General features: G+C 48.1%; 1 protein-coding gene across 1 annotated transcript in view; it reads left to right on the top strand.

Moving 5' to 3' along the window:
- The window catches only part of IGDCC3 (immunoglobulin superfamily DCC subclass member 3), an 81,111-nt gene that overhangs the window by 36,893 nt on the left and 20,319 nt on the right, over positions 1-23,899 (top strand). Inside the window, exons 3-6 of the mRNA XM_015873273.2 lie at positions 5,987-6,131; positions 8,593-8,723; positions 12,395-12,532; positions 18,312-18,470. Coding sequence (XP_015728759.1) covers positions 5,987-6,131; positions 8,593-8,723; positions 12,395-12,532; positions 18,312-18,470 — 573 coding nt within the window. The remainder of the gene's footprint in view (positions 1-5,986; positions 6,132-8,592; positions 8,724-12,394; positions 12,533-18,311; positions 18,471-23,899) is intronic.

Genomic DNA, 23,899 nt, shown 5'->3' with positions numbered 1-23,899 from the left:
CTATGTGTGCAGCTCAGCCAGGAGCTCTGAGTGGGGACCTGCCTACATGGGGATGCTCCTACAGAGGTGTTGCAATGGGGCAGGAGAGTGCCTGGCACTGTTTAACTGTTCTGCTTTTCTGAGCAGTGTTGGGATGGCTCACAGCCTCTCTGGGCTGCTACAAGTGGGAGTGTTTGTGCTTGCTATCAGGAGCACTTGGCTGCAAACAAAGTGCTCCGCGGCCAAAAACAGCTGTGCGGGAGCTTCCTCTTATACCATCCCCATCAACATTTGGGAGTGGGCTGGAAAACATGATTGTGCAACAAATCACAATGGTAACCATGTAATTGGCCTTAATTGTCCGCGTCAGAGTGGGAAAATCACGATGGAAGCTGGCAGGGCTGCTGCCTGCTGGCAGTGCTGGGAGATGCTTCCTGCAGCCTCCTGCAGGCTGTGGGGCAGCGTGCCCTCCATCTCCTCGGTATGGATATGCTATGGGGGATAACACATAGGTATTTTGCAGAGAGCAAACATCTGCTTTGGAGAAAGCCTGGGAGGCGGTGAGATGTTGCAGTAGCCCAGAGCACGGTGAGCTGTGGGTGCAATGGGGCATCCTGCAATGCTGGATCTACCTGGGGTCCAGGAGCCTCCTGCAGTGCTGGGGTTTGCTGTACTTGAGAAATCCCCTTACAGAAACACAGGAGCCCTTTGTGGTTCATCACCGCCACCACCCTTGGTGCCGGCATGCTGTGATGCTGACAGATAACCTCCGCCTGAACCGCAGAATCGCCGGCCCCATATGCAGCGCGCCCAAGCAAATTAAGAGTTGTTTATGACATTTAATACTCCCCCCTCCCTCCAGCAGCAGGGCAGCGGGACCACAGGTTTGGCTTCACAAATGGTCGCCTCAGGATACACTAAACGCTGTCACGAGCCAGAGAGCAATTTCGTCTTGAAAAATTACTGCAATAGCACTGCACGATAAAGGTCTCTCCCAGTCTCCCTCTCTCCTCCAGAAACTTCTCTCCCTGAAACCAATTTTAGAGTGCTGAAGGCACTGGTTATTACTTGATTCCCCTGCGCAAGGACAGGGGGCAGGAAGGCACGTGGCCATGGTGGGGTGCATGCAGTGGGACTGCTGGGGAAGGAGGGAGGAACTCAGTCCCTCAGATTGCCCAGATGTGTCTTTTGGAGTGATTTATAATGTTGCCTCGTGATAGGGATGGACCTCAGGTTTGGGCTGTGCTTGTGGGTGTCACTTTGTGCCCATCTCCTCTATAACAAGGTAGGTGGGTTGTAGGAGAGGTTAGAGGATGCACAGAGCCTTGGCTGCTTGTTGGGCTTCAGAAAGAGCTTTGCAATGGCAGCCTGGGCACTGGGCATTGAGGATGCTCCATGCACAATCCAAAGGGTGGCACTGAGCTGCACAACCTCACTCTTCTTGCACTCAGTGCTCATCAGAGATTTACCATCTCAGTGCATCTGAATTGAATTGCATCCGCAGCAACTTGCCTCCTGGTGGACTGGAGTCACATGAAGTGACATAGGATTTTTTCCCTCTTGCAAAGTATCTGTTGCATGTTGCCTCCTGTGGGCAGCTGCTGCTAGGCATTAACTCTGTGTTCTCCCTTTCATCCCCATCCCAGGGGCTTAAGGCTGGGAAGAAAAGCCAGGTGGGAACTTTGTCCCTCAGCCAGAGGAGAGTGACCAATGGGAGCATCCACACAACCTCGGATGCACTCAGGTCTGCTTGAGGCCAACAGCGTGTGACAACAGCAAACAGGAGCACACAAAATGCAGGCAGGGCAGAGTGCCTGGGCCAGCTCGGGGAAGAACGGGCAGCAACAGGCAGAGAGGAGTGTTTGGTGCTGAGGCTGTGAGCAAACACTGTGACCCTCCTTCCATCTGCACGGCACGGAGAGCAGGATGGACTTCCCTTCTTTCCTATCCCCAGGCATTTTGGGCTCTCTTCCATGAGCTAAACTCCACCACAATGTCTTCCTTGACTCCCAAGCCTTGCAGCCTGTTTTCTTTTGGGATCTGAGTCCCAGCACAGACAATAGAGATTGTGGATTTCAGCCCTGATGAGCGGGCAGGGGCAGAGGGGATTTTCCTGGTGCTGGGAGCAGCACGGCTGCTCTTTAAGATTTCTTTCCCTTTCCAAAGCCAAGAGAAAGGCAATTTTTCTTGCCTGGAAGGCGGCCGCTCCTCCTGGAGAATTAAACAGACAAATGGGCGGTGCTGCTATTCACGCTTCGCTGTGCACAAAGCGGCTCACGCTCCGCACTGGGCAGCGCCAGCCTCACACAATGGCATCATTAGACACGCAGGGCAGCTCTGCAGCTGGAGCAGCCACCGGACTGAGGTGGTGCTGGGTTTTTTTAGTACATAAATGCATCTTTTATTACAAAATAAAAAAGCATAGGGAAAGAAGACGCAACATCTTGTCTCAAAGGTTGGGTGAAGCAGCGTGGCGGTGGGAAGGTGACTTAGGCTGGGAGACAGTGGAAGAAGCTCCTCTCTTTGCTTTTGAATGGGAGGTGTCCAAGAACCATGGAGATGTGGTGGTTGGTCAGTGAGAATGGTGGGGGTGGGCTGGGCTTGGACCTGGGGATCTGAGAGAGGTCTTTTCCAATCTTAACCATCCTGTGATTTGAGGCAGGTGCCTTGTTGTGGTGCCAATCAGGCTGGGTATTTAATGAGCCTCAGGAGGTACCGAGGGTTGGCTCTGCTGCAGCTGTGAGCCCAATCTGAGACCAGTTCAGAACTGGGTTGAAATGGTGGTAAAATGACGTGGTGGGCTGTTGTGTTTTAAAAACAACCCTGGCTTCTGCTGGCCCAAAGGGGAATTCAATTTCATTAGGAAGTTGGATATATTAGTATGAAAATCAGCAGCTTTACCAGCATCAGGATAAAACTGCACCTGCCTGTGACTTGTTCTCACCATGTGCCTCTCAGGATTCATTCTGGTGTTTGGGATGCTCAGCACCTCCCCAGCATCCTCATTTAGCTCTGGGTATTTGCTTCCCATGAGTAATTTAGAAGCAAAAGGCAATGCAGCTCCTCATCTAGATGGACTTCCCAGTATTCTCCTAACTCTGCGTTTGGCACTGAACCTTGTAAGTTTTCTTCCTACCTTTGTGTCTGCAGCTGATAATAATGTTTGCGTTTTAATGATTCTAGCAAGCCTGGGATTTACTTTGACATACCAAGTTAATGTTTTCTTTTTCTATATCAAATCTAGGTCAATCTCTGGCTTAGCACTAATGCTGTGCTGAGCAAAAAAGGATTGGCCACTAATGGTTTCAATTTAGTTTTTTATGGAGTCAAGGAAATTTCATTTGATGCCTATTTTCAGTTTTATTCCATTGGCCTTTCCATGGGAGCTGATAGGCTGGGAGAGTGTTTGCTCTTTGATTAGAGGAGCCCCAGCATGCTTGTTTGCCAGAGCAAATCCCCTGTGAATATGGATGAGGATGAGAGCTGCTGCTCACCTGCGTAACGCTGTGGTTTTGGAGCCATGTCCACAGGATGTGCATCGGGATGAGGGCTTCTCTTTAGGGAGGAGCATTACCCATGATCCAACCCCATTTTAAACCAGGTCCTCCAAGATGAAAAGAGAGGAAGAGTAACTCCTTTGCCTCAAGCCTTAGACTTTCAGCTGGTATCCATCCCAGGTGGGAAGGTGCACCCACATGAGAGGCATGGAAGGGCTGTTAAAACCATTGGCACTGAGGGACGTGGTTTGGTGGTCAAGGTGGTGATGGGTTGTCTTGGTGGTCTTTGTGGTCTTAGTGATTCTATGCTTCTATTCTGTGATTTTGTTTCCCCATCTTCTGCAAGCCTTATTCTGTGGCATTTTGGTTTTTTATCCCCCTGCTTTGTGTCAGTCTCTGTGTACCATGGCTGAAGTCCAGCAGAAGCACTGAGGCACCATGGCTTGCAGCATCAGAATGGAGCAGAGTGTGCGTGTGGGATTTGGGTCTGGCTTTATGGTTTGCTGGGTACCCTGTGCTCACCATTGTGAATGGAACTGTGAAAGAGAGCAGGTGAATGTGATGCCTGATGACACTACAGAGGGACCTGGGGCAGCACCAGTTCCTCCATTGGCACACAGGTGGCAGAGGATGAGACAGAGCGATGGGTGATGTGAGCTGCTGGATTCCAGGTATTTTAGGCTGAAAGCGGCAACCACTCACATTTAAGTTTGGTTGCTGTTTTACAGGAGATGCTACAAAAGCCTTTGTCTCTTCAACTGTAAATAAACTCGTAAACCTGTGTTAAAAATAGCATTTTGCAGCTCAGTGAATGAATTTTTAATGCATCTTCTGCAAACCAGCTGGTCTTGGCAAGGGTCACAGTGTTTCCTAGGCATTTAACATAAAACCGTGCTTCAAAGCCACATTATAGGGTCGTTGAAAAGTAATATTTTACTTAACATCCTCATAACTGAATTATTTATAACTTGCCATGTTTTATTCATGATAAATATTAATACTAGTGTCTTTAAGAGCGGAGGTTATTGCTGCAGTTTTACCTGGGAGAGGTGATATTATTGAAATAAAGGAACAGCAGTGAATTCTACAGCCAGCAGAGCAATGTCTGTATTGGGACTGTTCTCATTCACACTTCCTTCTTCTCATCAACCCTGTCAGCCACTGAAAAACCTCAGTGCTGAGCATCTGTACATTTGTAAGCAATTTTCTGGCAGGCATCTGAATCCCTGCTCTTTTTTTTTCCATTATTGACAAGCCTTGTTTCATTCTCTTTAATTCTTGGTTGATTTCTCAGTGAAGGGTTTATTGGCTTCAACTGCGAGATGCTTGCCCCAGCCTGAGCTCCTCCTGCCTTGAGAGCCTCCATATACTGCTTTGGATAGGGGTTGCCTGGGTTGGGGGCTGCTGTGCAAGACCCCCCAGCTGCCATTGGACTCCTTCCCACATGGCTGGGGGTGCTGGGAAATGAACAGCCTCATTTCCAGGCTGAACCTGTAGGAACTGGGTAAATTACCATTGGAGCATTGGGCTCTGCCCCATACCAGAGGGGCTATTTACATTAGCTTTCATCTTGGGGAAGGGAAATAATCAGTGCCTGATCTTTTGCCTTGTGCTGATGTATGCAGCCTGACGTGGGGCTGGGGGCTCCAACCCACCCCTGTGTGGCTGAAAACCCCTCTCAGCCCCACAACGAGGTCGAGGTTTTGCTGTGCATCGTTGCAGTCCTCTTAACAAATCTGCTGCGAGCTGTGGGTCGGGGAGCAGGGTGGGTTAATGCAACACATATTTAATGTATGATTGCTAATGGCCACCTCCCATCTGCCCAAGCCCAACTGGAGTTTGCAGATGAATGATTAAGCTGCCCTGACACATGGGCAGCTTGTTCCTTAGCAGAGGTACATTCATTATGCCCAGCACATGTAACAGGGATGGGGCTTTCTGGCTGGTGTGGTGGAGCAGGGACTCTCTGAGTTTATTTTATATGATAATGTGAGCAATCTTCCTGCAGATGCAGCACTATCAATGAATCACAGTCTAAATAACCACTGGGATGTTTATTAGCCTCGAATATGTTTATTGCGGAGTCAACAGGCAGCACCTTCCAATTAATTAATAGTAATAATTACTGTATTATTGATGTAGCTCTAACAGCATGCCAGCGTCTTTCTGCACAATGGTTACAGCTGTGGCTGTGCTGCAGTGGGTAGGTCTGCATGCACCCTGTGTGGGCACACTGGGCTCTGCCATTCACTGTGGGGTGGTCTCAGCAACAACAATGTTGGGGAGCGGAGCTGCTGAGCTCCTGGCAGCCTGCTCTCTGCTGCCTGAAACATGTTGCTGTGGGTGCCCCTAGAGATGCACAAGACCAGGTTGGATGGGGCATTGGGCAGCCTGGTCTGGTGGGGGAAACCAGTCTATGGCAGGGATTGGAACTAGATGGTCTTTAAGGTCCATTTTAACCCAAGCCATTCTATGTTTCTCTGATTTTTGTCTCTCTTTGTGTCTTTCAGCCATGTCTGACTTCCACATCCACCCTCAGAACGCGGTGGTGGAGGAAGGGGGTGTTGCAAGGTTCCAGTGCCAGATCCATGGTCTCCCTGAGCCCGTCATCCTCTGGCAGAAGAACCGCATGCCGGTCAACACAGACAATGAAAGGTAGGGCATATCCAAGCCACATAAGGCTGTTCTATCTGCAGGTGGAAACAGGTGACAAAGTTGTACTACAGCATGACTGATGTGGGCTGAGGCTCTTATCTGCCATTTCTGACAGGGAAGTTCAGTTGATGTTTTGAGTTATCTGGGCACCTTCTGGCTAAAGACTGTCCAGAAATAGTGCATGCTGTAGGTGTCCAAGTTCATTGCAGGGGAGTTGGACTAGAGGACCCTTAAAGGCCCCTTCCAACTCAAATGATTCTGTGTTATAGGAGAAGTAGTTAAACTCTTTTAGCTGATGTTTCCACATCATAGTCTTACATTGCAATCTCCTGATGGAGGCAGCCCTCCTCCAGACTGACATTCCAGCATGGTGAGCCCACCAGCAGTCCTGGCAGAGCTCATAGTAACTCTGACATCCCTCATCACTCCACAGCCCCATTTTGTGTAACTCTTTGCAAGCTAGAGTCATGATTTCCGATCTTACAAGTGTCTCCTGAACCTCTGCAAGCACCGAGTTATACCACAGCCACCAGACCGAGCTCCCTCAGAGTGTTTTGTGGGTGGCAGCAGGGAAGCTCTGCAGAGCATCCCACAGTGCTGATGTTTCCCCTGCAATCTTCCTGCAGAGAAACCCCTTCCCCCATTCTAGACCTGGGACGGCACGTCCTCCCTTCCTGTGTTTTCCAGGCTGCTCCCTTCATGTCGGAAACATCCCTAATCCCAACAGGTGGCAGGAAGCACGTGCTGCACACCAACGTTCCCAGCTGCAGCTTGGGATCTGCACGGCTGGCAATGGGACACAATGGGTCTCAGCACACCTCCATCGCCAGCTGATGGCCGTGCATTGGGAATAGGAGAAACCAGGAAGCTGTAAATATTTTTCCTGAAAGCCTCTATTCTTGAAATGTCAGCCCTGCTGCAGCGCGTGGTTGGGTTCTTTGGAGGCAGGAGAAAACATGAGGAGTGGAACAATACCTGACCTTTACAGTGGTACGGTGAACTTACAGTAGAAGGACCCAAGAGGCTCAACCCTGCAGTGGAAAACTGCAACTGTCAAGTTGTGTTTTTCTTGGTGTTTTTCATCTGAGCTTTTTTTAGCCCGATACATGGTTGGTTTGTTAAATTTAATCTCCTCCGAAGGCTCCTCACTCATACAAGTGCAGAACTAACGATGTGGCAGAGCGTCTGGTCTGAGGCAGCATCAACAGGAGTGAAGGGTGAAGAATTGGGCCTGACACCTCGTGTACACCCTGATGAGATGTTGCAGGATAGGTGATGTCCCTCATTGCCCCTCAGGTCACTGGTGCGAGGACAGCCAGACTTGTGGCACAATCCAGGTGTGACAAGGACTCTTTTGCTCCAAGTCTGGGGAGGAAGAGGCAGACCATAGCAAACTGCACCCACTGCTTCTCCTGTGGGGCAGGGAGCTTACCCAGGACGTGGCCTAGGAGCAGGTTTCCTATGCTTGGTGTCCTGATTTTGTACAGGCTTTTAATAGGAGTACAGTTATAGGGAAGATTTTTATTGTTAGCTCAGTAGATTAATCTGTGACACCAATGGTCCTGGGTGATGAGGGTTGTCTCACTAACTGAATTGGATTTCTGCATTAATCACGCTTGGCGCACTTCTGCGTATAAAGTGTACATGAATTTGTATGCTGAGTCTTGCACTTGGAGGCTTTGAAGGCAGAATAATAGCTTTGGAATTGAATCTTCTAATGCTGTGGGCAGATTGTTAACAAAAATGAAGGCTTCTTGTGGTATAATTCATCCAAAACAATGGGCATTTTAAAGTCCCAGAGAGACTGCAATCAACTTGGGGACGTGTAGCACTGATTGCTGTCACGCTGCCACCGACACTGAGCCACGCATGTAGAAGGTGGCACAGGGAGCAGGTTATAGGCACTTAACCATATGCTGCTGGAGAAGAAGATATTCTTCATCTTCCAGGCGGAAATGGATTATTAACTCATCATGGTGTAATGACATACTACAGCCAATTTAAACACACAGTTGCCAAGCAACCTATGATGTACGTACACATATGTGTGTGTATATACATGCATGCTCTAAATGAACCTGTTTTATATATACAAAATAGTTACATTTCTATGTGTACCCACATGGCATCTATTTTAAAGACGCATTTCATGCTTTTGAGGTTTTAAGGTTGCATTTGGGAGTGTGGAGCACACACTTCCCCCAGTGCTTGCTCACAGTTGCTGTGCTCAGCTGATGGGAGGTAACACACAGCAGCTGTGTTCACATAGGAACACACTTCCAAAGCTTTCCATGGGGTAAATAGGAAACACCTACTTTGTAACCTTCCATCAGAAGCCGTCCTTTCCCAAGGATGCATCAGAAGATGAAAGAAGGGTTCATTCCCTGCGTGATGTGATGTCCTGCTTTGACGTCATGTCCTGCCTTGCAAGGTTCTGATTCTGCTTTTCCTCCTGCTGCAGATACACGCTGCTTCCCAAGGGGGTCCTGCAGATTACGGGACTGAGAGCAGAAGACAGTGGGATTTTTCACTGCGTTGCCACCAATATCGCTAATGTGAAGTTCAGCCGGGAGGCCAGGCTCACTGTGTCAGGTCAGTACCAGCACACGCTATCCTGGCTGCCTTTCCTTCTTTTTCTGCCTGTTGCTGATCTAGACTGGGACCGTTTAAGAGAGCTTCAGGCTGACAGTTCTCAGGCAAAAGCATTTTCCTTGTTCTAGATTAGTATCTGGATTTGGTATCAAGTAAATCTGTCCCTTAGCTTTCAAATTAGTGCCAGTTTCTGGAGAGAGGGAGGACAGTGCGAGCAAGAGTTATAGCAGCTTTACATTAAATACATGCTCTTGGAAATGTGGAAGACTCATCATTTCCTTATGAGACATGCCCACCCTGGAAGTAATTGCAGCACACACAGTGATCAATTATTTATCTAATAGGGGAATTATGTTCTGTAGGCTGTTAGTGTTACACTGCAGCCAGAGTGAGCTAACCTTTCATTTGGAAGATGGAAAGGAAAAGCCCTGAGCACCTCAGTCTGAGTTTTGGCTTAGTTCTCCATCCAGATCTGAAGCAATTGGCAGAAAACTGGTTTTTTCACCTCTGAAAGCTCCAGCTGAAGAACTGACAGTGCCTTATGGTCCCTCCACAGGGAAGGGACCCAAGTCATATGCCAGCTGCTCTTCTGTGTGCTGCTGGAGATACGATGCGATAAAACAGTGCATTCAAACTGAAGCAACTCACATCCACACTTTGCATGTGCAGAAGTTCAGTCTGCTTATGAGACTATGCAAACTGTCCCCTGGAAGTGATGAGCTTGAGTGCAGTTCAGGAAGGAGGAGGTAGCAAATATACTACCATGTTTCCATAGCTGTGTCACGCTCCACTGCCCTGCCAATTGCCCGTCTTCCATTAGCCATCCATGTGGGACTCGAGCTGACCTCTTAGAGCCCTGTGGAGCAATTTCTAAACTTGATTTTAGATTGCCTCCTTCTGCTAAAGGAATTTCGTTGCCGGTCAGTCCTAACTGAAAACACTTTTAGATTCAAAAGTCTCTGTTGATGTTTCAGTAGCTGCTCGTGGCATGAGGAAGTGGAAAGTATTAAGTCAAATTATGCAGCCCAGCCTCAGTGGTGAATGACACTATTGTCTCTCATCTTAGAAGTCAAACAGCCTGACTTCACCCTCCCAGCCAGCTGCCTGGCCGCTGGTGCTGCAGCAGGAGGCTCATACCTGCTCCGAGTGTCAGATGAGCCCCTGCAGTCTGTAAGAAAAACAGTGCATGCAGAATGGGGAGAAGCTGAGGAGTGAGTGATGCTGTGTTTGTCAGCTCTGGTGGGGAAAGAAAGCAGGTTAACTGGTTCTGAAAGACCCAGGAGCTTTTGATGCCTGTTACCTGCCTGTTCTCTTGATCTATGTGAATGGTAGCTGCACAGAGAGGGAAAAGTACAGTAAATTATCAGCGCATTGAAGTTCTTTGTGTCAATTTTCTGGTCTGAGTTATTGTTTCTCATAGGACAGAAAGTGTTAGCTGTTGTCATCTTCCCATTCCTCATTGCAGATGGATATTTTACAGGTTTCCTGTCTATGCGATGTTTGTGGTTTTTCTCTTCCTTCAAGCACTCGGATGATGAATACAGGCTCAGCATTTAAGTGTCTGCTGAAGGGCCTGGGCTGTGCTTCAGTTCCTACACATGAGCAGCGCAGCGTGAGCACCTTTGCATGCTCTGAGCCTGCTGAAAACACACTGCAGTGGGTTAAATCTCAGTGAAACAGGTTTGTGCTCTGGGTGTTTGCAAAGAGGAGGATGGCTGCTGCAGGAGAGGAAGCTGCCTGCTCACAGCTCATCCCTTCCTCTTGCCCGCAGCCCTGCCTTGCAGCCCTGCTGATTGATTATTTTCAAGTGCCTGCTTAGCGGCGCTGCTCCCCAGGGGCTGCCTGCCTCTCGGCGCTGACACCTTTTCAGCATGAGCTGCATCTCTCTCTGCTGCCGTCCTTTTGATAGAGATCTAACAGCCCGTGCCATCACTGCTGAAGTGCCTGTCACTCCAATGGAGCTGGGGACCTCCCCATCCTCTGCAATTGCTGCTGGCGGAGTCCCTGCAGACCACGAGCATCAGCAGAGGCTTTTTCCCTTCCAGAAGAAACCCCCTTCACATTGCCTGGAACATCGAGGATGAGAATCGCTCATTGTGTCACTCCTTTCACCTCAACACTGCATCTTGGTTGGAGGAGGAAGCCTCCTCCCTGATGGCCAGCGTTTGGCCATGTCCCTGCTGGGCAACTGTCCCCTCTGGGGACCTAATGGAGCTGGCAGTGGTGGAAGCATCAATCCTGGATATGGTCATAGTCTGCCCAAACTCATGGGGCTGATCCCATGCCTTGAAGCCCGATTGCATGTGTAGGACTCAGGGTATAAATCAAAGAGTGTGATTCCTTTGTTGTTGTTGGCAAAATAGAGCATTTTATAAGTTCTGCTTTGGTCTCAGCTCCCATTTGCTGATATTCTTGGGTGACCTTGGACAATTAGTTTCATTTTTCAGTGTTTTGAAATAGCGAAGTCTGTATATAATACGATGATAATATCGTATTATTCTAAGCGTGAACATTTACTATTGTGATTTAGAACAATAAATTTTACATGGCTTTTAAAGGCACTCTGAGATACTGAGGGGGAAGGTATTGTTTTTCACATCTCTTGGGGTTAGCCAACCGGTCATATGAATTTATTGTGCATTCTGGTTCTCATCAAAAAAATCTACATTTTATGGCTTGCAGTGAAATGCATTCAATGAGAAAGTCAGCTCTTAAGTCACACCGACACGGTGATTTTTCTTGCATTTTGCCCATTTAGACACAAGCTCGGAGCTTTTTTCCTGTGGGGATGATGAACACATGAGCTGCTCTGATCTATGCTGGCCCTTTGGACCGCTGTGAAATGCCCCTGCATTTACCTGACAGGGTAACTCTAAAAAATGCAGGAAGAAAGGAAATCTCAGAGACAAGCTCTTGCAGATAAGCTTTCTCTTTGGTGGGGGACAGTCTCTGCACTGCATCCCTGCCCATGGCAGACCTCTGCTCCTGTTCCCAGTGCCCTGTCCTGCTTGGGGTTGCTCAGCCCATGTATTTTTCTCTGCAGGTGTTTTTCATGGAGCATTTTTGCCAGCAGCAGCTGTCAGATGGTTTAAATTCCTCAAACATCGCTTGACCTCAGCATTTCTGGAGTGCAGCACAGCTTTTGTTGGAAATGGGGAGCATGAAGACTAATGAGGTGGCTGTCAGTGTTCTTGTTTGCTGATGGAGAACTGAGAGTACCTCCTTTAATTTCTCTCTCGCTTCCTTCCAAAGAAATGGGACTGAAGGTTGATGGGAGTTTCAGCCCAGGAATAAGGCACTTTCTGGGGTTCACAGGAGGTTCAGCTGTGACACAGGGTGATGGTTTTGTCCCCAGCCTCCTCACCTGCCTGGTGAAGTGTGATTTTTGTCACTTATCCTTTGCTTCTGCTGGTCCCGGTGTCCTTGCGCCAGAGCTTTTAATATAGATTCAGGAGATGGACTCATTGGTCTTAAAACTCATTCGGACAATGCAGCTGCCTCACAAGTATTGCAACCCTTTTGTTTCATGTATTTCCCAAATACACCGAGGGGGCACCAGCCATGTCATTTGTAGAGGATAAAGAGAGCCCTCTGTGTTTCCATCAAACAAGAAAGAATCAGATGCTGCAAGACCACGCGGATGCCTTCTAATGACGCTTCTGTCCTTGCAGGCTCCCACTCCACCGTTTACAAGGACCCCATGATTCTTGTTGGACCAGAGAACCTCACCCTGACGGTGCATCAGACCGCAGTGCTGGAGTGCATCGCGACAGGCAACCCCCGGCCCATCGTCTCCTGGAGCCGCCTGGGTAAGCCTTGGGGTGATGGGATGCCTCCTCGCTGTCAGTGCTGCTGGCTATCTCAGCAACAAGTGATTCACTCTTTCCATTCCTACAGTGATTAATTGTAGGCTTGAAGTGCTTTTTATCTTCTTGTCTACACTCTGCTTTTTCCCTCTGCCAAGATGCTGTTTTTGGCTGTTAAGGAGTGGGCTGGTTCAACCTGTAGATGTATCGTGAAAGGTGGTAATTTTATCTTTCCCCGAGTGACAGCGTCTCCTTCAGCTGCATCAAAAACATCACCACTGTTGGCCCCAGAGAGACAAAATCATACACAAACATGACTTCCATGTAAAACAGACTTGAAAGAAACTTGCTGCCTGTTCAGAGAGCTCTATAAAAGCAGAGGGAGCTTAAGGTAGCATGTCTGAAGCTCTGTAAAAACAGATGCTTGCTGCTGAGGTCAGTGGTATTCTTTAATCGGCATGGAAACCAGGGCCAGTGTCTGATGGGATCATACAAGCAAAATGTGATGTTTTTCTTGGTCTGAAAGCAAGGGTTATTTTAGGCTCTAACTGGGATACTAGCTCAGGAAATACTTTGAGCAGAGCGATGCTTCTGATGCCCAACAGATGTCTGTGCTGAGCAAAGAGCTGATGGCTTTTGATTTGTCTTCTAGAGCTGGTAACTCTCTGAGAGTGCTATGGGGTTGGGTTCAGTTAGTGTTTCCCAAGGCCTCCCAGTCTGCAAGGTCGTGCGGTTTTTAGAAGCTAATCTCCCCGAGTCACCCCAAGTGGCTCTGAAGCACAAACAGGGATAATCTTGTCCCGTGCTGCTGTGCTGGATGTGGGACTTCAGGTCTGTTCTGGGTCAAGTCAGGCTTGTGGGAGGAGTGAAGTCTCACTTCAGGGCCATCTGTGAGGGCACAAGGACGCGTACCCAGCAGTAACAGTGCTGTTTCTCCACACTTGCCTGCTCCCTTCCTTTGGTGGATTATAAAATCAACTTGTCTGCTTCTGTTTTTTCCCCCAGAGCCATAACCATCAGATTGATGCTGGTTTAAAAATTCCCCAGATAAGCTCTAGCACTGTTCTGGTTCTTCTGGACACAGAGCAGCTCTACGTTAGCTCTAAACTATAATAAACTACGTTATAATTGCCTTAATTATAAGTGCTTATTACCTTCTTCAAAACACTTGTCTCTATAGAGCAGTGCAATAATGAAGATGTAATAGCTTCATGCTAGGTTTGTCTGGATGGTGTGAGCTCAGCGTTGCCTTCCACCAAAAATAAACACCCCTTGTGGCAAAGCAGCAGATTTAGAGCTGCAGAATGGGAAGGAGAGCTCATTGCTTTCCCTCCCCTTCAGTGTGAATGTTCCGTGTCCAAAGGACGACGATGTCTTCATAGCATTTCACTAGTCTCAACAGCGACGTGGCTTATAGGCATTCTGATGGCTCTGTAGGCCTATCATCTCTTTGCAGTGATTTCAGAAGCACTTTTGCTCTTACAGCTACATGTTGCAAGGGGAAGCAAGTCATAAAAACATTAGCACGTTCTGCTTTGCCTTTGCTAACACCACCCTGGTTTTCAGTAGGAAAGGCAGCTGTGTTTTGCTTGAAGGAAATCATTCAAATTCTGGGCCGGTTTTTGACTGTGGCACCATCAATTTTGAATTTAATTTCCTTGGGAATATGTTGTAGCTGCTGACCACAAACAGAATTCCTGTGTGTCGCAGTGCGTGAAATGTCAACATTCATTAGAGAGCAGGCTCTGAGAGAGATGGAAAATCATTAAGAGTTTGTTCAGGGAAGATAGGGCTTTTCCTTTCAGGGCTACGCACTTCAGGCTTGGACCTGTATGTGTGCACAAATGAATATCCTGGGCACTTAGTGCAAAGCCTTTTGAATGAGTGACGATTTTAATGTATCCTTACCCTTTAACTGACAGGCCACTGAGCTGGCCTCCATAAAAGGTACCAAGGCAGAATAATACACTATTTAGAGAGATACAGAAAAGTGAGGTGAGAAAGAAAAGACAGTGATTATCTGATAGCGTTATACGGGAGTTGTCAGAAAGGGTCACACAATGGGAAGGAAATTACTGAAGAGGGAGCCATTCAAGAAGTAAACTATACAACAATTGTAGGAGCCAATTAATTGGTAACTTATTGGACACAGAAGCTTGCAATAGATGGCTGACTGGTTGACAGGAGCACCATTCCTGTAAGTGTTTAGAAATAATAGAGTAAATTTCACCACTTCACATACTGAATAGTCAACTGTTGCAATGTACTCTAAATATGCTAATCCAATGTGCCCGGTGTCCGCTGGAGCAGGAGACCCATGTGCCTAAGAAGTGGAAGGCTACTATGGCACGATACAAAGAATTCACAAAAGACCTAAATGATCAACATTAGAAAGTTGTTACTGTCTTTCTACTTGCTACTTATAAAAGAAAGGCGTTGGTGTTGTTGCATATTCATATCGCCTGGCACCTTTTAACAGGTCCCCGTAATTGGTACCAGTGTGCCAATCACTTCTTAGCAGGCAGAGAAAGGACTCCAGGAGGCATCGTGTGCACCTTGGAAAAATAAATAACGCGGCTCCTAAACCCCAGGCATCGTGCATCCAGCCTCTGCTCCAACAGGGAACATGGGAGCCTCCAGTGCTCCACAGCCAGGCATTCTCTGGGAGCATCTCCCACTTGGAGGACACTCCAGTTTATTCATCAGTTGTCAGGTTCACATCCTTCATCTGTCTTCAGTTAAGGATTGACGAAGATAATCTGGCAGACATTTCCCCTCATCTGGCTTGTTTTCAGCCCTCAAATGTTCTGCTTTGACTTCATAAGTGGAGGGTCGTGGTAAATGATCAACAGTTTGAAGCCTGGAGAGGTGACTTGTTGATGAGAAGCAGTGCCAGGAAGGTGGGTTTTCAGGGTCTTAATTCCTCGATCCAAGCCTGTTCAAGTCTCCCTGCAAGAAAAACAAGGTTAAAATAGATGTCAGTCTTTGCAAAGTGGGTGTGAGACATCAGTCCAATGCACAGCACTTCTGCAACCTCCTGAGCTTCCTGGGTACAAAGGGTGTCTTGTGTAAATGCTTTATGTTATTTGTACATGTGGTCAGTGTTACGAAGTTAGACCTGATATTAGCTGAAAACCTTCTAACTGATCTCAGGATGGCTCAGGTTGAGCTGGTTTGGGTTCCGGAGCCCTTTCCATACATTTCTCCAAACCCATCACAGCTGTGTGGTGCTTCATGGCCCTCCCTTGTGTCCCAGCCCTCCAATTGGAGTTCAGGAGTGTTGGATCTAGTTCTTTACCCTCAAAGCAAGTAGAACAAGGAGGACAGAAGAAGGTGGGTAAGTGTTATGCTAAGAGCTTGCAGGACTTCTTGGAAAACAGCAAGTGACATACAGGCTGATCCAACACAGGGATCCTGCATGGCTGTTAGAGGCAGTTGTGCTCTTGGAATCAAACAGCAGCTCTCTTGGGGCTTCAGGGCTCAAAGGGCTTTGTTCCTCAGGGAGATGAAAGATGCTGGGTTGACAGGAGATGTTTCTTCAGAGCATCACACCTCTAATTAATACTTGGAGCCGGAGAAACGACTGTGGAAGTATCGATGCAGGTATTTGTGCAGTGTGGAGTATCTGCTGCAGGCTGGGACTGTCATGCTTAAATTATGTAGCACGTGATAAATAATAGAGTAAATCTACTGACATTCAAGTCACATTTCTGTGGTGTTTCTTAAGGCAGTGATGGGGTGAAGCATCCAAGTACGGCCGCTTTGCATTTTCTCTCATCCCATCCCTCCCTCAAGAGGGAGATTTGATTTTTACACCCATTGTAAATACGGGCTTCCAAAAGGTCTAATTTAAAAGATGAAATCAAGTTCAATTTGAATTTAATTCAGACCTCTTTACACTTCAGTTCAAATGATGTTTGAAGGAAATGGTTCCTTCTTATTGCTCATTAACTGTGGGACAGGTCATGTTTTATTGTCCCTTTTATGACTGAGTCATTTATTGCTGCAGTGGCTTGGCCAGCTATGTGATCATTTAATCATTTAATGACATTGTTTTTCTCTGTCTAGAAGACCCAGGCATTTTTCTTTGCAGTACAAATAATGAAGTGATCTAGCATTGCCTGCCTAATGAAGCAAGGAAACCTCGGAGCTTCAAAATTTCCTGAAAAACAATGCAAAGAGCCTGACAGGAGAAATGTTTATCAAGTGCTCGGTAGCTTTTGGACCATGTTTTGCCGGTAGCCTGATGCTACCAGTCTGAAACGGGATCCCTCCAATGCTGCTGTCAGAGGGATGAGCTCCCCGTCCCATCCTTGCCTTGCCAAGTGGATCCGTATGTCTTGATAGTTAATTTGCCCTTCTTTCTGAGTGCTGTTTTGCCTTTCTGATTTCCCAGTCTGTTCCAGAGCCTGTTAGTTATCCGATGGATCCAATCCTCATAATATTCTTTATTATGCAAAGCGTAAGATGAGCTCTAAACCATACTATTGCAAAGTAACTTGATTGAGGTTCTCTGTTGCTAATGGACCCCAGCAACAATTTCTCGAGGTGGGTAAGACTATGGTACAGACCAGCAGAGCTCCTGGGAGGAATGTGTTTGGATGGATGTTTCCCTTTCCTAACCATAGCTTTGAGGTGCAAGGTACAGACTCTGCTGCTGGGGAGAACGCGCATCGGGAGAGCCCATGGGGTCTTTGGATGGGGCGATCATCAAGGATGGTTCTCTCTTCTTTTCTGTAAGCTCCTTAAACATCTCCATGAGCAAAGGTGGGAGCGGAACTGGATTCCCTGTTCCCATCTGAGGAAGGTGTGCTTTCTTTAACTGCTGCTGCAATAAGGCGAATCCCCTGCCTTGCTCCTCTGCTCAGACACCCTGACACGTGCTAGGAGTGATTTAGAGCTGCCTTTGTCAGACAGTGTCTTAAAACACAACCCAATGAAACAATAAAAAGCAATAGCCTGATACTAATGAAACACGTTGTAATTAGAGCTGGCTGGGAGTTTCCAGTGAAAACAGGCTTTGTTGAAAAAAGGAGACTTCTCTGATGCTGAACTATTTTATGTTAAGCAACTTTCCATTGCTGCTCTCCAGCCATCTTCCTTCAGACCCAGCACTCAGGATGCAGGCAGCCCTTCCCGTTGCTTCCAACCCAGTGCAGCTGAGCAAACTATCCAGCTCACAATTTGGCTCCTGGCAATTCTGTGTACTCAGGAGTTCAGGAATCAAAAATCCAATGTTCAGAAGCAGTAGACAGATCCACCAAGGGTTAGCAGACACAAAAGCATCACTTCTAGCTCAGGAGATCCACAAGTCATTAATTGTTGGTGGCTGGGGAAGCACATCAGGGTGTTTGCTTGCTTTCCACAATGTCTCTATTGGATCCTTGGTCAGTCCAGTGTAAGAACTTGGACAATGGCTCGTGGAAGTTGGTACAATTTCATTTGGTTTTATTGCACTATTGAAAAGCATTTTGGGAACTTCATCTTAACCTGAACATAGTGTTGAAAGCTTCCACGTTTCCTGTGATGGTACCTTGGTTTTCCAGGCAGCACAAAGTGTGGCTTTGGGGCAACACTTAACTGAGAGTGCAGTTCTTCTCCATGACTATAGTCCATGCTAAGAGCATCAACTATAACCCATTGACTTTACTTGGCAGATCCCAGTATGAGTGCATTGTACTGCTCCACAAGAACTTAGATTGGACCTCAACAAAGACTGTACCCTGGAGAATTACAAACAAAGGCCCGGCGTACAACCCTTATATTTTCTCCTTTCTTACAGACGGCCGCCCAATTGGTGTGGAGGGAATCCAGGTGCTGGGGACAGGAAATCTCATGATCTCAGACCTCAGCGTGCAGCATTCTGGCATCTACGTGTGTGCTGCGAACAAACCTGGCACTCGGGTGCGAAGGACTGCTCAGGGCAGGCTGGTTGTACAAGGTGAGCACAGCAGGGCTGACACAGTTGCAGAGTGATGGTACCCATGTGCTCTGCACAGCTTCTATGTGTCCCTGGGCAACGTGATGGGTTGGTTTGGGCTTCTCTGATGGTGTCAAACAAAGCACTTCTTTTTAAGACATGGTTTTCCAGGTAGGTGAAAGTCTCAGTATCTCACAGAGGTGAGGGGTAACTGGTATCCTTGAACTGAGGCCTCAGCTTTAAGTTGCAGTGTCTTAGCACCTCATTGGAAGTAGATGGCTGAGCAGACTTCTGTTGTTACCTGTACATCTCAGCAGAGAGCACAGGATGGGTTGGTTAGCCAGATTTGTCTCTTGCCCTCTGCACTGTCTTAGTGATACAGGGATGTGGGCACCATTCTCTTATTGCATCACTCATGCAGTGATATCCACCAGTGGATATGGCACAAATAAAGCTAGAGCCATTTGCAGAAAGTCAGCGAGCCTGTTTGCTTTAGCAGTCAGCATTGCATCTGAGCCTCTTGCTCCAGTGTGAGTAAAACCCCATTTGGGTTCATACTCAGGCTGCTCCCTTTCCCAACAGCAACTGTCCTGAAATGTCACTGTGAGAGGCTGATTCAGCCCAGAGTAGAGTTCACTGAAGAAACCAAACAAATCCTCTGCGTATGCTCTGTGCAACCAGTCTCCATGGTGAGGGGAGCCAGGCAAGTATTTCAGAAGGCAAACCCAGCTGGCAGTGTGCTCTGAATGGCAGTAATCCACCCCTGATTACAGGCACTCACCTCCTCTTCAGGCTAGTCCACTTAAAGCATCGTGCGTGCTCTCATCAGTTCACTCATTAACTATTGACTGATGATATCCTGAATCTGAAATTATACACCTCCTGCTGGAATGAGCTAATTGAACCTTTTATGCTGGTGATGGGGAAAGTGCCCTGCTCAAGCCCTGATGCTCACCTGACAGGTCCTGAGAGTGGCTGTGGTGATCCAGCAGCACCTGCGGTCCCCATGTGCTGGCATCCCTGCTCCCTTTTGCCTTGGGAGCAGCAGGGAGCAGGGCAGAAAGGGAGCTTGTATGGGGCTGAGTGATCCTCCTGGGTCCCAGCTGCTGGCAGGAGGTGAGAACTTGCCATTTCTTTTGCTGTTGTATTTCTAAGTGAACAGTGAGCACTGCCAGCTGGCCTGGGAGTCCTCTTTTCAAGCAACACAGCCCAGGCATTGAGAACAACCCAAGCATTGAGAAAACCTCACTGTACTGACACAAACGATTTTGAGCTGCTGCAAGATGGCTCTGCACATGCTGCATGTGCAGCCCAAGCACAAAGCTGATTTCTAGGTAGCAGACAGGCAGAGCCAGAAGAAATTAGTTGAAAAATCTCTGATGTTGTAAAAACGCGGCTATTAGATACACTTGATGGTTCCATTTAGCAATTGGAGGGGAAGGGAAAGGGTAGCAGTTTCTCAGTGCTGCAAAGCAGTCTCTTTGGGGCGCTGAACATCAGCCCCCGAGCAGCAGCAGTTTGGTGCAGGATTACAGTGGATTTTCACCTGGAAAACCAAGATGAGAATTTGTCTCTAAAATGGCCACCAGAATCCAGCCTCGCTATAGAAGGAAGTTGCTTCTGTGCTGGAGATGAGCAGAGAAGTGGGCAGTGGTGTGGAATATGTTCGTGCAGCACTTATGGACGTGAGCTGCTTTGTACAAGAGTCGAAGCTGTGTTGCCATCCATAAAGTGCCCGATGTTGAGGCAGTTGGACTCATCCCGGCTTTGCTCACCCTCCTTCTGCAAGCAACTTCTCCATCTGAATCTCATTTTGCCTGAATTTTCCAGCTGAGAGGTACAAATGATTGCCATTAGGTTTGCCTGGGAAGAAAACACCGGTAATGACTGATGTGGGAGACTGATTTTATCTTTGTTGAGATGTCAGCGATGCAGATTACATCCATAAAGAGAATAAAAGCCAAGAACAGGCTATCAAAAGCCTGGTTGGAGAGGAAGGTAGTACAGGGCTGGGACAATGCCAGCATCCTCAGAGCACCAGGCCAGGTACTTGCTGCCTTTATGCAGAGCCCTTGAAGTGCCTGCAGGCACAAATTAACTCGCCCTGTGCCTTTTGAAGGAGGCGTGTTTTATAGGTGGGAAACACAGGCAGAAAGAGCGATGTTTCCTGTTGTAAGGTGAGGAGCTGGCAGGAGGCAGGGACTGAAACCCCATCCGCCCTCCTGCTGCCACCTCCGCCCCACTGTGGGATGCCAGAATCCCCATCCCAGCAGCCACAGAGGTGTCTTGTCACAGGGCTCTGCTTTTCCTCCAGCTTTACGCATTGCAGGCTCTCCTTTAGATCATCTTATTATCTTCCTGGGAATTCCTCCTCCTTTTAGAGGATAAGGCCTCAATCCCCCGCTCCCTCCCTCCCTGCTTGCCCTCCCCTGGCCATTTAGGCTCCTTTGATCTCTTTTGTAAGGTTCTCACACAAGAAAGTTTCCATTTTCTCTTCAGATCCCAGTGCAGCCATTTGAATATTGCTTTGTGCCGGGGCTGCCAATGGATGTCTCCCAGGGGAGCTGTGGAAGGGTCGAACACAGCACGGCCAAGCGCAGGGCATGTGTGTGTGCAGTGCAAGGGAAGAGCAGGCTTCAGTGGCAAGGGGAGAAAAACATATCAAAGAGCTTTCTCCCTACCTCCTGTGCAATCTTTTGTGCTTTATTATGTGTTTGGTGTCATAACAAACTGATGGGCTGTGAATGGCCAGATGGTCACCAGTGTTCTCCACTCCACGCTTCATTTCCTCCTGAAAGCTACGCAGAAAAAATGAGAGCCCATCTCATAAATGGGTGCCCATCTTAAGGACGTGGTTTTGAAGCTCTGCCGACAAAGGTTGCCTTGTTCGTGTTGTTTTCTGCTGGCAGAACAGGGCATCGCTCCTCAGTCCAACAGATCTGGCCGCTGCTGCTCTTCCTGGTGTTTTCTCCATCTCTGTGCTGTGCTGGTGCTGCTGCAGGGCTGAGATTGCCAGCAGATGTGCTGCACTTGCTGTTGTTAAGGCTCAGCGCTGTGGCACGTGGTTTACACTTTAGCCCTGGCTGAAATTCATGCTTCAGAACCAGCACTGTGACCTGCTGCATGGGTCAGCCTGTCTGCCTGCTTGTTTTGTCTTCCCAAGGAAAGCAGCTGAGCAGGAAACTCGGATCTCATCCCTTAGGATGATGTAGTGAGCTGTGGTGCTGGAGCCCCCAGTGTGTCCACCCTTGGCCAGGTAGATGACATAGAGACATTTCCCACTGCTGAGCAGCTCGAGGCCGTGCTGTGCTGCAGCTTCACATCACCTCCCTGGTTGGCCTTTACCTGCTTCCCAGCAGACATGGCCACAGTTCTGTCTTTGGCCCCAGCAGTCCCACCAGCTCTGCAGCTCATGCAGTTACTCACAGGAGCATCTGTGCGTCCTCTGTAGGCAGTGGAAAGAGGCGAAGTGAGGGGCAGTTCTTTATCTTCTGTCATCTGATGCTGTGCTTGACCGACTTCCCCGCTGACCCGTCTTCTCCTTTATGCCCTTCTTGTGCATTCTGGAAGCCTAATTTATGAGGTTTTGTTGTTTCTAGATCATTCTTCCTCCTCCTCACCCCAGCCTCCCTCCCTTCACCTATGACTGTAGCTAATTGAGAATTAATGACTGCTTAGTGTTTGGGTGCAAGGGGCACTGGCACCTCGAATTTCACTGCAGTAAAGACTGAACCCCAATCCAGTGCTGGGGCTGGGGCTGCGTAGAGAGGCTCCCAGCTCTCCCATTACAGCCTGTTGTTACAGTGCATCTTTGTGCTATCACAGTTTGTTGTGTGCAGGAAAACCGATTGCAGCACTTCATTAATGATTCTGAAGGTGGCATTAAGCGTTATTGCTTTTTGATACCAATGTCACGCCCTTTAAATATTCATTAAAAATTCATTACAAATGATCCCCTCTTTCCCATTAAGTCTTGAAGAATCAACATTCTGGTTTCCTCATCCCACAGAAGCAAGAGCTGGAGCCTGCCTGCTCCTCCTTGCAGGGATGGAATCCTCTGTTCTGAAGAGTAATCTTCCTTAAGGTCTACATTAAGATTTTCTTGGGAGGGCTGAGAGATGCTTCTCCTCACCACCTGCAGTGGCCTTATGGCTGCAGGGTGGAGGGAGGTGAGCTTTTGAGGCCACTGTGCCTCAATGTGCTGAGCTTTGAGTGATGAGATGCTCTGTTCATTATGAATGAAAATAAGGCAGGGCTGTGCTGCTGCTCCTTTCTTGCCAATGAGGGGGTTGAGTGCAGCCTCAGTAGGTTTGCAGATGACACCAAGCTGGAAGGAACTGCTGATCTACCTGGGGTAGGAAGGCCCTACAGAGGCATCTGGATGGGCTGGATCCATGGAGATGTGGCACTGAGGCACATGGTCCATGGGGATGGGTTGGGTTTGGATTTGGTTGCCTTAGAGGTCTTTTCCAACCCCTTGGTATGGGGTTGGTATGGGGTAATCACTCCTGCAAAACCTTGCCAGCACCGAACAGGCTGCAGGAGGTTAAGGAAGCCTTGAAAATCAAGTCCCTAACGTGCTGTGCTCTCAGTGTATGCCACAAAGGGAACCGTTCACTGCAGGGAAGGGAGATTTCATCCTCATTTGTCTGTGCTCTCAGCTTTATTGGACCCGTCCTGAATTTTATTCTAATTTATAAGCCTAGCGGGGAAAAAACGTGGAAAGGAAAAAGAAGGACAATGCATCGATCGGCGCCTCGTGAAGTTTAGCAGGAGGTTCTGAAAATATGTGTCCATTAGGTTGCGGAGCTCAGGTTCATTAGTAGACCTGAGTGCCTGACAATAAACTCTGCTGGGCGACACCCCTGACTGCTAACATAAGTCAGGACTGCCATGCTCCGCTTCCCTTTGGTTATTAAAGCTGAAATAAGGAGTTCCTTTAAGGTAGACGAGCTCTTCAGAGAGGTTCTGTGTCTTTCTGCTTGCAGGACTTGTAACCAGTGACTTTGCTCTGAGACAGAGGCACCTTTTGGTGCTCTTTGGCCTTGCTGCAGTGGTAATGATGCTATTTCCTTGCATGCGTGCAGCTGGGGAAGAGCTTAATCATGCTGTGCTGTCATAGCTAAACCCCACGGCTTTTGTTTTGGGTTTTTTTTGGCCATGAACCACAAGGTTTTGCTCTTGCATAGCAGTTTCTGCATGCAGCTTGCACCCAGCCAGCACATTTTGCTGGACCTCTCTGCTCCTTCCTCCCATCCCCACATCTCACACCAGCTCCACGCCTGGAGAATCCCACGAGTGGCACTGAGTGTTTCTCCCTGGGTGATCTTGCTTTTGTCAGAAGAATTGAACGGCAGCCATCCGCTGTGCAGCGCCGGTTGGTAAATTCATTACGGGCTCATGCCTCTCATCTGTTTGTCTTCATTGCGGCTGCTGCTGGTTCCACCTGA

The sequence above is a fragment of the Coturnix japonica genome, chromosome 10 (assembly GCF_001577835.2).
Source record: "Coturnix japonica isolate 7356 chromosome 10, Coturnix japonica 2.1, whole genome shotgun sequence".
Classification (NCBI taxonomy): Eukaryota; Metazoa; Chordata; class Aves; order Galliformes; family Phasianidae; genus Coturnix; species Coturnix japonica.
Note: the sequence above shows the minus strand (reverse complement) of the source record. Positions and strands in the feature narration are given on the sequence as shown.